At 39.5% G+C, this 15,717-nt stretch overlaps 1 protein-coding gene across 6 annotated transcripts in view; it reads right to left on the bottom strand.

Moving 5' to 3' along the window:
* Nucleotides 1-15,717, bottom strand: part of Grik1 (glutamate ionotropic receptor kainate type subunit 1) — a 384,033-nt gene that overhangs the window by 21,280 nt on the left and 347,036 nt on the right. For all 6 annotated transcript variants that reach the window (XM_057763946.1, XM_057763948.1, XM_057763950.1 and 3 more), the window contains one exon: nucleotides 4,458-4,683. In XM_057763946.1, coding sequence (XP_057619929.1) covers nucleotides 4,458-4,683 — 226 coding nt within the window. The remainder of the gene's footprint in view (nucleotides 1-4,457; nucleotides 4,684-15,717) is intronic.

Genomic DNA, 15,717 nt, shown 5'->3' with positions numbered 1-15,717 from the left:
GAACTAGAGTTACAGATAGTTTTGAGCTGCCATGTACTTGCTGGGAATTGAACCCAGGTTCTCTGGAAGAGTAGTCAGTATTCTTAATCCTTTGCTATCTCTCCAGCCCCAGAAAACATTTTTTAAATTGAAGTTCTATTTACCAAGATACTCTAGTTTGGGTCACATTGACAAAAGTACTAATCATCACAAGGATAAGGGGATGAAAGATCAGCCAATGTTTTGTTGCAGCATGTCTAAAAGGGTCCTAAACTTTGGCAAATCGCCTATTCTTCTGATCAGAGAGGCCATGGGGCCCCACAGGTTGAAGTCTAGATGCTTTGCATTCTTTAAAGAGGACAATCATAACATGAAAGTCTTCAGTGCTTCCTAGGGAAGTAGCATGGCCAGCAAAACCTTGATCTATGCTGGTATATAATACTGGCAGAGAGAAACTAAAAGAGCCGACACACTCATCCTATATCCCTAAGAGCACCTCATAAAAAAGCTTAACTGACCATAGAGGCTAAATTCGTTAACACAAATTAAACTGACTGTAGAGGTTTAGATTTATTAAACAAATGGAGGTTAATTTGTTACTACCTCCATGCTCTAAACACTGGTGGGGAAGTGTAACCAAAGGATAAAATATTCATAAGCCTATAGTAGTACCACAAGGACTCTCACCCTGAGAGCTTCTTCAGGGGACCTGGTATTTCTACAAACTGCAAAGGCATTTTACAAAGGTAAAATGTCGTTCAGGTATCCAGCTTTATCCCATTAAAGAAGACACCCAGAATATTACTAGGCAACTGCGCACCAACTGATCACCTCCAAACTATCTCCTATCTTAATTTCCTCTTGCCTCAAGGGGATGTCTAAAATCCCTAATTCTTTGTCTCATGACACAACAGACTTTCGACATTCTGCTACCTTCTCAAATGTTTAAAACATGTGTGTGTGTGTGTGTGTGTGTGTGTTCGTGTGACAGGCCTATTTTTCAGTTTTTGTTTTGTTCATGGACTAGCTTAGTTCTCAACTTGATACTGCCTAGAATCTCCTAGGAAGAGGTGCACAATGAAGCATTGTCTACATTGGGTTTGCCTGTGGGGAGGGAGGTCTTAATTAAACTGGTTACATGGGAAAATCTAGACCACTGTTGGGCAGCACTACCCCTATGCAGGGGCCCTTTAACTGTATTAAGAATGGAGAAACCCAGTTGAACACAAGCAAGCAAGTAAACAGTTCTGCATTCCTGTCTCTCTGTTCTTGACCGTGGACGTGATCATGTGCTTCCAGCTTTTGCAACTGTGATTGCCCTGCTAGAGTGGACTGTAGCCATGGAATTGTGATTGGAATAAACCCCTCTCTCCCCTGAGTTGCTATTTGTCGGTGCTATTTTATTATTACAGCAATAGAAATGAAACCGAGACATTGCCTGAAGACGATTCATAAACCTCACCGATCAGATAGCTAAGCTAGCCCAAAATTTCAATAATATGGTAATAGTCATTTTTACTTGCATTAGTTTGCCTCAAAACTGCAGAGCCCTAGATTTGTAGATTGTTGTTTAAGATAGAACCTGTAGCCCATGTGCTGAAGGTAGAGGCTGTTTTCATTTAACAAACGCAGACAAGTGCAACAAAATCTAAGTGTTATCCAGTGTGGTAGTGATGTTCAGGAGTGCTTATCCCAAGGAGGGCTTGACTGTGGGGTTTAAAAACCAGTGGCAGGTCTTGGTCACCTAGGTTTGTGTCGTCTGGAGTTGAGAATTCCACCTGCTCATGACACTGCTGCAAGATTTTAAGCCCTTGTCAACCAAAGATCTAGTTCCAATAAACTATTTGGACCAGCGCCTTCTACCCGAACCATTCCTAAGTAGCTTTGTTTGTTTGTTTGTTTACTTGCTTGCTTCCTTGCTTGTGGCATCTAATGAAAGTTCAGCCAGAATAACATGATAAACCAGACCACCCCTCTCCTCTGTTCAGCTCAGAGCAGCCACAAGAAGAGGTATCTAAGGAATCTACTAAGGCTGAATTGGTTGCTCTTTCTGAGAAGAATGTGGAGCGAAGGCCAGTGGCTCTAGCTAATCAAAATGCAGTGGACAGATGACTCAAATGACCATGGTATGTGCCCACCCCCAGCTGATCTATAGCACACGACTCCTGCACACAAGTCTCAGAGAATATGTGGAGGACAGGGAGCAAAGATTGTAAGAGGCAGGGGACCAACATTTCACTGTAAGTTTTGCCATCTATCTATGACAGGAAAGCTGCACCTAGGAAATCTCAAAATGGCTACTGGAACAAGACCTGAGCAATTCAACACTGGTGAGACACTTCAGTGTAGATGAGGCAAATCTCATGAATTCCACCCTAGAATAAGAACTGAAAGCAATGAACAACTGCTCGGAGAATTAGTTTCCCCCGGGAATGAGCTCCCATTTGTAATTCTGTAGTGATCAGCCCTAGAAACATACATGTAGGTAACACTGAACATACTCAACAGGTTGTATTTATATATTTGTGTAACAGAGTGGTTAAAGAAGAAGTGTGAATTTTGGGGGCAGCAGACACAGAAGAGGTAGGAAAGGAAAAATGAAATGATGCAATTTACATTTTTGCTAAATTTTTAAAAATTAAAAGAAGAAAGAGACCAGAAAATGGAGCCTATCTCCTATTACAGATCTTCACACGCATATGGATCTCAGATTGTTCATGGAATGCTGTAATCTTATTCTCCAGAGCTGCGACCCTGCACTCTGTGACCAGACCCGTTAGCCAGCGCTGCTCTTATCTGAATGGCAGAGACAGCACAACTGGGAATTAGATACACAGTGGCTCACACAAACTTCCCACAACTGTGGTGATCTTCCTTTGAATGGAGCAAATTGAGCACAGAAAACTGGACAAGAGCAGCTTAGCCTCACTGTAAAGTGTATTTCTCAAATGGAGACCCCATCCCATTGCCCTATGTTTCTATATTGGTTATCATTCAGCCTGGTGTTCTCTCCAAGCAGACACAGGTAATGTATTCTCCCATACACCCCAATATACCCATCAAACTATTCTTACAAAAGAACTAACTGAGGTCCAAGAAAGTAGTTACAGCTCCCTCCTGTAATTGTTCTTCTGAGGATCTAGAGACAACAGTAACAATAAAGGTAATTTCTCAGAATATATGCTAATATTTCCAACAAGTTTACAAATTGTGCAATGGTAGCTCTTTATTTGGTTAATTTATATTAACATGGTGAATATTGTTGATTATGGGTTGAATACAGTTTTTAAAAACAAAATTAATTGGTTGTCAAATTATTAACATTAGGAAATTTATTTCACCTAAATTATGACTTTGTGTCTTGTTGGGAAAATGAAATATCTGACCATACTTGTTCTTAACATCCTATAGATTTTCAGATGACTGCTGAGAAGGCCTCTCTTAGACAAGCCATGGTCTCCGACAGTCTGCAGTTGACCGCATTCCCTAGCAAAGCAAACCCTCTTGACTCATGATCCCTGCTTGACTTCTGTAAACACTGAAGTTTATGATCCCTGCCTGACATTGACGATCACACTGCATAATCCCTGCCAAAATGGCAACAAACTACAAGTACGGACAATAAGTCAAGTTTACACTTGGCTCTTGTTTATCAGGCTCAGCAGCCACTACACTTTCTGCAGCTTTAGCCCCCAGGTCTGGAAGCCTCTCTCCTTTGGATTACCAAAGCTTCACTTTAGAGAAACAGGATACCTTTATGGCAGAAGCCCACAAGCACAGTGTTCTATAGAGGGAGGCAACAGGGGAAGAATTTTCTTCATAGAAAGCATCAGTAATTGTCTCCTGGACATAGACACTTTTTCTGTTTATTCCTGTTCCTGTCATAGACAAGGATAGTATATGAGTGTGTGTTCTTTCTAGGCAACAGGGTCCCGAGGAAGCACAGTAATATTATATAGAACAAATAGGAAATCTGGAGTTTTTACATAGTTATTTTTTGACTCTATTGTCTGAGCAAAGTTCAAGCTTTAATTTCTACCCCCTTCTTTTGATATATTTGTCAATGTTGTCCCATTTATTGAGAATGGAACAGCAGCCTTCCATATTCAGAATTAATTTTCATCTATATGTGGAATTAATTTCCTTATATTCTAACATAACTTAAGGCATTAAAAGCTAGGTACATATAGATATTCAAGAAAATAATGTATGGAGGATAATTTAGGAAAATGTTTTTAATATTGATGAAAAAAATCACACAAAAATTAAATACTTATTGTGGTGAGATATAAAAAATAGTAGTTGAAAATTTATTAGACTAAATATCTGAGATTCCTCAATTTAAACCATGCCTTATTTTTTTACGGACACTGTGCTTCCCGGTGAATCTACAGCAGACTTTGCATGCTTCTCAATATGTTGGATACTTGCCACGAGCATTGCCCAGCTTAGCCTTGGCAAACACCTTGCCCTCTTACCTATAGGAGTTCCCACTCCGTAACCTTTGGAGTCTATGAGGCCCCCGATCTGGGTGAGGTTGCAGTTCCTCTGTGTCACATACTCAATGCTGGTGGACTCCATCAGCAGGGCATAGTCGGTGGTCAGCACTCTCTGGATCCCCTCATCGCTGTTTTTAACAAGTGCGCTCTGTTGTCTGCTGCTCATAAAAGCCCACATTTTCTCGTAGGTGGAGATCTTTGATTTCTGTAGAGAGGAAAAAAGCACACCCACCAGCAGAAGAGCGCTGAAAAATAAATGGCCTGAAGCCATTCCCCGTCCTCGTGGGTCCAATAATAAAGGAGACACTTTCTACAGGCCAGGAAATGGGTTGGAGACTAGGACTTGCGCCTTACAGGAAGCTGAGAAGAGCGCAGTTCACTACAGAAGATTACGTGGAGATGCTTTGATCGGAAGACAAGGAGACCTTGTCAGATGGATGTCATGGCTCAAGGTCCTCTTCTTGATTTTGGTTAGGGAGGAAAGGACATGAATATCAACAACGCTTGTCTAGCGACCCATTAACACGTGGGCAAAGCTGAGGCCCTCTCCTTCCAGGACTCTACTCATTTACTCAGCTTCTCTCCCACCGCTGGACCTCAGTGGCTGCTTTGCTTTGCTCTTTTCAGGTACAGAAGCTCCAGTGCCTGACCAACACTAATTAACTAGGAATAGTCTGGGATATGTCACTTGCATTCTCTCCTTTGTTTGTAAAAGAAGTACATCTGTGGCTAAATTTTCTGCAAAATAGGGGATGCAAATGCTCTCTTCTAGTCAGTATTCAAATCAGAAGGATCTCCCATATATATATATATATATATATATATATATATATATATATATATTTCCCATTGCAATCATATTTTAGATAACAAGGTCTGCATATCTCATTTTAAAGTGTTCTATGATTTTCATGTCTTTTATGCAGCTTTTTGGTAGAATCAATAATAGACTATATATATGACAGATTATATATGCATCTATACATAGACACCATTACCTCACTATCTTCTTTTCTTTGTTAAAACATACTGCCTACATTTCCATATTGCTTAGATATGAATTTCCATTCTTTTGAATAGTGATCTATGATTAGGCATTTTACATTTTTACTCTGTAATTTCCATAACGTTTCAAGTTTTTCCCCTGAATTTGTCTTCATTTGCATCAGCACACCCTTCCATTTATTTCAAAGATGAATGTCATCATGATAATTACGGATGTTTTCAAGCTAAAGCCAGTTCTGACACATGTAGATGCCTTGGTATGGGCAGGGCCTGGAGACACGGAATGAAGTAGTTTTGTAATCGGCTCTGGTAGTTTGTTTATGCTCAGACGTTCTCGGAATTCATTTGGCTCTTAGGTCTGTTTAAGTCTTGGGTTAACAGAATAGGTCTCATGAGTTGGCATGGAGAGAGACAGGTGGCTTTGGATAGGATTGTTAGGCATTTGAAGAGCCCCCTGAGAAAGATCTTGTGAGACAGATAGCAATTTAGTACTCATACCTTGTACTTGGTGATGTTTTATGAGACCCATTCTGCCACGATGAAGCCCCTAGGACTTACTCCACAGCCCCAGGAGACCGGAAAATTGGAGCCTATGTCTCCACAACAAAGGTGTGTGCTGGGTGCTGGCCGATTCTTCATTTGTTGTGTGGTTTCAGCCTTAAAGAGTCTGATATGTCTAAGTTTTTAGTGAAAAGAAGAGCTACTTATGCAAAGGCTGGGAGGTCACCTTTTTTTTTTTTTTTTTTTTTTTTTTGCAGCATATTATTCCTTCCTCAGAAAACTGCCTTAAGGGAAAATAATTTTCTTTGAAGTATGACAATTTAAAGCTATCTGAAACTTTAGAGATAAATTCACCTAAACTATCATTTTTATAGATGAGGAACTTGCAGTACAGACTGTTTGGAGACTCCAGAAAGTGACAATGAAAGTTGCTATCAGAACTAATCCTAGACCCCAAAAACTATACCTGTTCATTCAGTGTTCCTTCCCCTGGTCCTTGCTGACCTGGTAGGGTAGATGCCAACATCGCCAGAACTGTTTGACAGTGACTTTAATCTTGTTTGATCTATACTCACAAACACAACATTTATTAAAGGACTGGCATCCTCTGTAGGCCTTTTGGCTATTTGGTTTTATGTTGGTACAGCATAGACATCAGCTTCCAAGTAAAAATTTCACAGAACATTTGTTTTTTCATTATTTTAAATTTTATTAAATTGAAATGTCTTTGTTAGAAAATTGGAATTTTTCTCTGTAGAAGTAAGAGGAAAAAAAATTTCTGTCTTTTCCGGGGTAAGGGGGAAGCAAGCAGGGGCCTTCAAGTCACACAGTCCACTTGGAGATAGTAGATTTTCATCATTGGATATCTACTAAGAGAAATCTGCTGGAAAATCTCTCTCTCCTAAGAATTCTCCAAGTCCATGGCTCTGCTCCCTAGATCAGGCCCTTTGTATAACAGGTCCTGGGAGAAAGGCCCCATAAAGGTCACAGTTGGTACGCAGATGAGTCACTACCAAACCAAGGACTCTTTCCCTCTTGGCCCCGAGTTTTAACCACCATAATGCTATATTCAGCCAGGTTTATTTTTTGTCAGGTCTTAAAATATCAATTTCAGAGTAAATTTGGTGTTTACCTTTTAATAGATAATTTTATTAGTTGTCAAGATGAAAATCTTAATACCTCTTAAAACTATGAGTATGCCTTGCCAAAAATTATTTTAAATGTTAAAAGACCCAATGAAGAATTTGAATGAGAAGCTTGGGTATTCTTACTCTCCTAAGCCTGCTCCAGACTTATATTTAAGAGTCAGCCTCCTGAATCACTCCACGTAATACACAGATTAGTAAAGCATGAGGACAGTGATCACCTCTCATTTCATTCAGTATGTCAAAAGTCAATTAGAATTCCCATATCCTTGGAGGACTTGGGCTTAGATGAATTCCTTGGGATGGTTTAGCCTGATTATATTTCTGTCTTTATGCTGATAAACACGGGTGACGGATGATAAGCATTTCTTATCAGGTATCAGTTAGAAGGCAGAGTCACTATAACAACGTTGATGATTATTTCTTTCTTACTTTGCGCTTTGTAGTGGTCGCAGGCTGAGTACGCCCAAGGTGGTGACTTACAATGTGTATATGGGCATTAAAAACTGTTGAGAATAGTGATAGCAATGAACACAGACAATGCTTACTGTGTCACATGCCCTGCTCTGAGCATGAATGAATGAGCATTTATTCATTTAATTGGACAGGTACCGTTAGGCTGTCTGCTCTACAGATGTAGAAATAGAATATCACACTGAAAAGTAATAAAGCTAGGGTCTCATTCTAGTACTCTTGTTCCATTGTCTAGGTTCTTAGTCAAAGGAAATTGTTTGTTTGAATGGAAAATCCATGAAACTTGTAGACAGGTGAATATATTAGCGGGCCTAACTCATGTTCTAAAGAAATCACCTAAGTGTTTGTAAGGTGCACTCTGCTGTAGAGGGATGCTCAAGAACTTGCACTTAGCATATCATATCTTGAGAGTATTTAATGACTTTCAACAGATTCTATTCATTTGGACAAAAGCTCAGTGTCTCAAGAAGTGCAGAAGCAGTTGGGATCTGGAAGATAATGTAGATATTATTTGTATTTTCCCTTGCCTTTTGTAGCATTTTGTTTTTCCTATAGTTCTGTTCTCAGCTGCTGACTTGTCATGGCAGGATATGAGAGGCGAGAGCTCTGCAGTACAGGATGCTTTTAAGATGGCTAGAACCTCCATTTTCTAGAAATATCTTTATGATGTTTCATTTCTATTGAGGTAAGTATTGCTTATCACAGTGTTTCTCCAACCAAGTTATAGGGCACCTACAGGGAAAAATATATGATTCTATTATTCAGTAGAATCAATATCTATAAAATCCTGCCTTGGGCCAGAGTATTTGAAGGCCTTATGTTCACAAATGTTTACACATGTTTCCCTTACTTATTTTCATAATCCTACACATGTGCATATTAAGAGTAAGTTATTGAGATTTTCTCTTGGCATTGTGTCAAAAGTGACCTTATACATGTGCAACGTGTCATACAGAACAAATCAATGACCAAAACAATTCTGTGTTAAGTCTTTTCACTACTTAGACTACTGAGAAATACTAATCTTAAAAAGTACCCTTAAATATCAACAAAATATATTGACAATTCAGAATCCAAGCTTATGAAGCTGGCATACAGGGAATTCCCTGCCTGAAAGACAGCTGTTTGACTTAATACAATGAAATTTCATTAAATGATAATATCTCACACCATGTTGAAACTTGATTTAATTTAGCAATAATCAATTGAAGGAAGACTATTAGAAGAGAGACTGGGATGCAGTGGGGACTCTGTCTTTTCAGGTATGCTGATTTTGTCTGATCATACCCTTACTGTGAATCAATAGAAAACTATGGCATTTGAACATTCTCTGAAGCTATACAATTCATTGGTTTCCTTCAGGGAATTCTCCTGGTGAGACTTAAACATCTTTGCTCAAATATGTCTCACATTTCTTTCCCATCCACAGTTAAAGATTGGTATATTACAAGCAATATGCCATACTTTTTAAAAGGTTAGGTTAACTTAAAGTCATTTTTTCCCAAGTGAATACATTTTTATCTTCTGACACTGGAGGTAAAGGAACTTGCATTTTCAAATAAGAAGATCTTATAGGAAGAATGTCTTTCAGGGCGGAAAAGGTTGAGGGATTTCTCTCATTTTCTGTTTCCCGGTGGTTTTGTCTGAACTCTGTCTCCCTGCAATAACATCAGTTCCACAGGTGTTGGGCTCAGTGACCTTCTTGAAATAGTCTTTGCTTTGCTGATGGCACTAGCCACTTACTGCAAAGAGATTATACCGGCTATAGCTCCTAATTCCCACAGCTGGTCCAAAGTCCCCAGACCATGAAAGCCAGAAATGGCAAGTCTGTGATGATTATTTTTAAACCCATTTTATCCAAGGCGTTTTAGACAGAATCTAGATCTAATCTCTGTAATCCCCTGGCTTGAGTCTGAGAAGACTCTACTGAGAAGTCCGTCTTACATGACTATTTCATAGCCAATTTGGCCCATGGGAATTCTCCTGTTCACCCCACTTCCTGACGGTGCAATGTAAGCTTACTGTATTTAGCAGGTTGTATGTGACACATTTGTCTACTGCAATTCCTATCTCCAGGCTTTGCAGAAGGTTTAAGCCTTTCCCCCTCCTATCTTCTACCATGCAACCTCGGTGCTGACATCATGGAGATGCTGGAAACATACTGAGCTGAGTTCAGTTGAATTGCCTTGCTGAGTTCTAAGGGTAGCTGCTCCCTTGGCTGCTCACTAGCCATTTGGGATATAGTTCTGCGAAGGCAATGCATGTGCTCAGGAAAGTTTTCCAATGGGGTTTCTTTGAATTTTTTTTCAGATTTTGGGTCTTGACACTGGCTTGGGATTTGAGAGAAGACACATTTTTTTTTCTAGAGATTGCTGAGCAAAAAGGCTGAACAAAGACAAGAGCAAAGTAATTTTAAGTCTGCAGAGAGTGAACCAGAGAACACTTTTAGAGTTAAACCTTCATGATAATGGTGATAGCTTTGAAATTGCTTACGATTTGCTAAGAAATTGTGTAAGCATATTACCTTCATTAAGTCATATAATCCTGAATATAATCTTGTGTTTTAGACATTAGCTTCAATTTGCAGGCACGGAAGTTAAGGTATGGAGAATTGAGGCAATTTGTCAAGGTCTACGTAGCTAACTAGCCAGAGTCAGATCTGAATCCAGGCTGTATGGCTCCAGATGGGGGAGGTTTTACTTTATATCCTAGCCTTTAATATCAGTCAAATTTTCTGAAATGACCTATATATAGTATTCCTTATCTGTGCAATATATATTAAAAACAATACTTTCTCTGGAATGGTGGTTATGGTAAATAATTGTTTTAAGCCTCAAGTGTCTCTTAGAACTTTGCATAAAGATTATTTGGGATAAAAATGTGACTTGTTACATTGCCATGGTGACACCAGAGATAGGCTCTTTTCTTTATTTAATAAGGCAATTAACAGAGTTGCAGCAAAGAGAAAGGACAGCTTTGTGCATGTGTATCTTCTCTAGTTTCTATGAGCTAGGAGACGGTCATGTCCTAGAACACCCTGATGGAAGGAAAGGTTAATTGGATGTTGTGGCTACCAGTTCTTTTTGGTAGAAAGTGCAGGCACAGGTTAGGTAGGGTTTAACTGTTCTTTGTTTTTGCCCCCTGTGATGTTGATTGTGGCCCCAGAAAGTCAGAAGATCAGCGAGAGACTTACCTGTTCAGAGTATTGCAAATGATTAACGGGAACAAATCATCAACCAGTAGAACGGAAGGACAGCAGCATGGTAGCTAATACTGGGGTGTTAAGCACCTTTATCACAAATACCAACAGAATAAGGTGTTGACAGTGTCTGCTGAAGTCTGTTGAATTACTGAATTACTAATTTTTGTTATAAATAAAGCCTTGATAAGCAGACACCTAATTTCCTAATCAAACTCAGCAGTACCAGGACAGCTGGTGAAGAACTTGGCCTTTCCCTAACCATGACTTGCTAATTGTCCTTGAGATGAACGTCACACTTTCATCAAATAGACTGTTATATGACCCATGGTGATTAAAACTTTAAGACTCGGAGTGCCCACGAACTTGTAAAAGTTTAGTATATAGTAAGTATCATTAGTTCCCTGACCTTGCCCAAAAAAGTACAGTTGCTATTTTCCTTGTGGGCAATGCCATATTGCTAGAATATCAGGATGTCTGTTTAAAGCTTTCTAAAATTTGGGAAATGTATGCTGTGTTTCCATCCCCCTCCCTCCTTCCCCTGTATGCTTAGTCTTTGATGACCAGTGTGTTTCCACATACAAATGACCCAATGAAAGAAAAATACAGACACCTCTCTCATCACAGACATATACATAGCCCAGTTTTTGCTTAAAAAACGTCATCTGGGGGACTGAAAAGATGACTCTGCACTTAGAACATTTCTTGCTCAGATAACCTGAGTTAAGTTCTCAGCACCCACATTGGGCAGTTCCCACTGCCAGTAATGCTAGTTTCAGAGGATGCTATACCGTCTTTTTGCTCCTATGGGCATTTTTACTCATGCACACACATACACAAACACAGAGACTCATGAACACACACACTGAAATTATACATCTTAAAAAAAAAACATACTTTACCTAAATCCAGATAATGGAACAAACAAACTCACTTGGACGATTTTAGCAACAAAAAAATGTGTTGAGTTTTTAAAAATGAGAATTGAATACAGACATTCTAGAGTGTAAGATATCATGCTGTTTGTAAGAACAAAAAAGTCTAGAAGAAAATGTCAATGAGTATTTATTTAAATTTTTGCAAGCAATTTTCGGCCACATTTTGGAGACAACACTTTAGTGAAAACATCCCTTGAGAATAGGGCTTGGCAGCAATATTATTTGGAAAGTTTTTGCTATTAAATTGTTATAAGTTGCTTTTATTTTAATTGCTATTGTAGAAGTAGAATCATTCTGGGTTAGTGAGATGGCTCAGAGGGTAAAGGCGCTTGTCACCAACCTGATAATCTGACTTTGATCTATGGGACCTATGTGGAGAGAGGAGAGGACAGCTCCTGTAGGTTGTCCTGTGACCTCCACATTCTCCATAGCATGGGTGTATGTACACACTCACATACATATATATATTACATAAATGTAAAATATCAAAACAAAACCCTTGCTTATAGTCTGGAGAGCAAATGTGAGGCATCAGTGTGTTTTGTCTGGTTGTAGATTTTGTTAATAACCGTGGCCCTTACAATTGCCCATTCTTTAGTTCTGAGATGATTTGAACCAATCTTGGAAATAAAGGGACAGGTTGTAATCACTGGGGTGCTGCAGAAGGCTGTGCTGTTCTGGGAAAAGACATTCGTTGCACTGTAATGAGATGAGAAAATGTCTTTTTCATGACTGAGTGGTCTCTCTTCTTCTTCTTCAACCACCAGCTAGGGTAGACCAAATCCTACCACCCAGAAGAGGTTCTTGCTTTCACTTAAGAGGCAAAGGCAGGGTGAAGGGAGGCCAGGAGGCACAGTAAGAGTGACATTGGTAGGACTGATGCCTTCTGCTTGTAACTACAACCACTCAGTGACTGAGCTCTCTGGATGAAACCATCCAGACGGCTAAGAGGCTGGAATAGTTCTTTCCCTTCTAGAACAATCTAGATTATGAACTCTTGAATGTGTATACTCTGAAGCTGTCTGACAGCTTGCTTCCCTCAAGGGGAAGCAAAATCAGATTCAGTCCTTGTTTTCCCTTTGCAAATAAATTCCTTCTTGATAAACAGATTTCCTGGGCCGTAGGCTGATGTATAAAGTGAAGGCATTGGTAAACAGGGACTCTTCTTCTGTAGCTCTGTTTCTAGCCACCTATCTTTTGTCTGCATGTATGTGGTTTAGGTGTGTGTGTGTGCATGTGTGTGGTTTGTGTGTGTGCATGTGTTTGTGTGTGTCTTTGTGTGTGTGTGGTTTGTGTGCATGTGTGTGTTGTCTCTGTCTCTCATTTCTTTTGAAGGATTTGCTTACATGTTTACTTATTTACCATGAACATATTTTCCAAGTACCCACTCTGTACCTGTCACTAGTTTGTACCTTATATGTATTTTTGGAATACCTGCTGTGTACCAGTCACTAGACTGGGTTCTGGTGATGTAACCATAAAACAAAAGACTAGGTCTCCACCCTTGAGAGGCAAACTTCCTAGCACACTCTGGGGTTTGACCTAGTTTTGGTAAAGTTAGGTCAGGTCTACTGTTCAGAGCAGTCCTCCCCCATTGGTAGTGTGTATCTGAAAGTCATTGGGGTCCCTTCTGCTCACCTATTGTCATCAGCTTTCTCTCTCAGTGGCAACCATTCTAACCGTGGGAAGATGGGATGCCAGAGCCACCCATTTCCCTGTACTTCAAGATTGCATGATAATGCACAGCAAAATACTTTGTATAGACGTATTTTTGTTTGGTATGTTTTCCTCTGTCTCATCTGCCTGAGCAGTGACTTCCCTTGTTTATGGCAAGAACAACAATGAAGTTCACTTTGGCACACTTCACAATTCTGATTTTCAGAAAATACCAAACTTTTAGAAACTCTGGAAGTCTTTTACTCAAAAATAATCATTATTCTTTAAATATCACTCTCTGTGATGTATACAGTGATTAAATTAGTCACTTTGTCCTTAGTAGGAAAATAAATTAAAAAAATGTTTTTTCTTGCCATATAAGAAAACCGTATTAGTACTCTTTTACATTAGTCTGGTCTTTAATAAACCTCTAGCTATGCTTACTCCACATCAGTCTGTTCTTATTGTGATTATTGCTAAAATTCTTTGCTTAGGCAATGGATGCACACTACGCTACAGTGACTCGCCCGCTTTGTTCTCCTTCTGGCATTTTTGTTTCTAAGTTAGTAGACCTCACAAGTCCACTCAGCTTGGACTGACATCTATGTCTGTAAGAATCCGAGTGTGAACTTCGCAGAGGGGTCTTCAGGACTTGTTCTGGTCCAAAGGTTTCTGTTTACTCAAGCTCATTTTCCTGTACTACCACCGTTTATTTTCACTGTTTTTTAAATAAAACAAGTTAGCAAGAAAAGAATTCGCTTCCATCTGCAAGTTAAACATATGTTCTGTTGGTTCTCTTACCTCTCCCTTCCATCTCCTGATGCCCTTCTACCCCTCACTTCCATTCTCCTTCCACTTTCATGTGGTTTGTGCCTTAGTGTCCTTCTCTGCTTCCTGGATACCTCTCTACCCTCCTGCTATCCTTCCTAGTTCCACAGACCATCCACTTACATAGACATATAGACATTCTGCGCTAGGGGCACATTAGACAGGCAATATACCATTGTTGTTGTCCAGAATCTGTTTTTTTCCTTCCCAGCTCTAACCATTTTCCCACAAACATCATAATTTCATTTCTCTTTAAAGCCAAATGAAATTCCCCTGCATGTGTGCACCGCATGTCACCATCCGTTCTTCTGTTGATGGATATCCAGGCTGGCCTATTTCTTTGCCTTTGTGAAGAGAGCTATCTTGAGTGTGGGTGTCCTGGTACATCTGCAGTAGGTTGTAGAGATTTTGGGGTATATGTTCAACAGTGGTACATGGGGGGACATGGTAGTTCTATTTAATTTTTTGAGACACCTATGTTCTGATTTCCATATTATTTTTCACTCTCACCAGAAGTGAGTGAGAGTCCCTCTTTCTCTTTACCGTTGTCAACATTTATTGTTATTTTTCTTTTTCTTTGTGGCAACCAATTCTAGCTGTGGTGAGATGGGATACTGGATGAATTTAAATTTGTATTTCTGAGTTCATCAGTGTTTCTTGACAGAAGGCTGAAGCCCTGTGCTGGAAAGGACCCGACTCATGACTACGCAAGGGGTTCGGGTAGTTCCTGGAACTCTTCTCTCCTACATCATAAAGCAAAGGGCCACATCTCATGATTACTAAACCTTTTGGGTCTAGTAGAATTCATTTTGTGGGAGTTATAATTCCTGAGATTTGATAATAAAAATACCAAGGCTTACTTCATAAGCAAGGTGAAAATCAATGTTATTGTTGTTATCACTAATTAAAAAGACCTGGACAATGAAATGGACTTGGTTATAAAACCTAAACCAGTTTGACATCATTCTTCTTTGATGCCCATAAAACATTTATGGTTCCTGGAAAGCTGTAGATGTGGCTAGCTCCCTGAGATGTTTTTGGTTTAATTCTACAACTTAGGTCCAATATCAATATTTTTTGGTCACATGCTTTACCTTATAAGTATCAAACAGAAGATAAAATAATGTTACTTAAATCTACATTTTGTGGATGCGTCATAAGATTGCATCCAGGAAGTATCATTATTCAAATATAAAGGCCAGAGAAGGGGCAGTGATGTGGTCTGTGTAAGGACATTTGCTGCCAAGTCTGATGACCCAAATTCAGTCTCTGAAACCCAGAGACCTGAGGAAACCAATTCCTACAAGTTATCCTCTGGTTATCACATGTGTGCCATGGTGTGTGTAGACAGTCAGATGCACAGTAAATAAATACATGTAAAAAATTAAGGCCAGGGGAATATATTAATCTATAGATTTGAGTGTGTTAAATTGGTGATACGGTTGAGTGTGGTGATATTTGAGAGCTGAAGGCAAGAGGATCATGAGTTCAAG

This window comes from Chionomys nivalis, chromosome 3, assembly GCF_950005125.1.
Source record: "Chionomys nivalis chromosome 3, mChiNiv1.1, whole genome shotgun sequence".
Taxonomy (NCBI): domain Eukaryota; kingdom Metazoa; phylum Chordata; class Mammalia; order Rodentia; family Cricetidae; genus Chionomys; species Chionomys nivalis.
The sequence above is the reverse complement of the archived record's forward strand: the minus strand, read 5'-3'. Positions and strand labels throughout refer to the sequence as shown.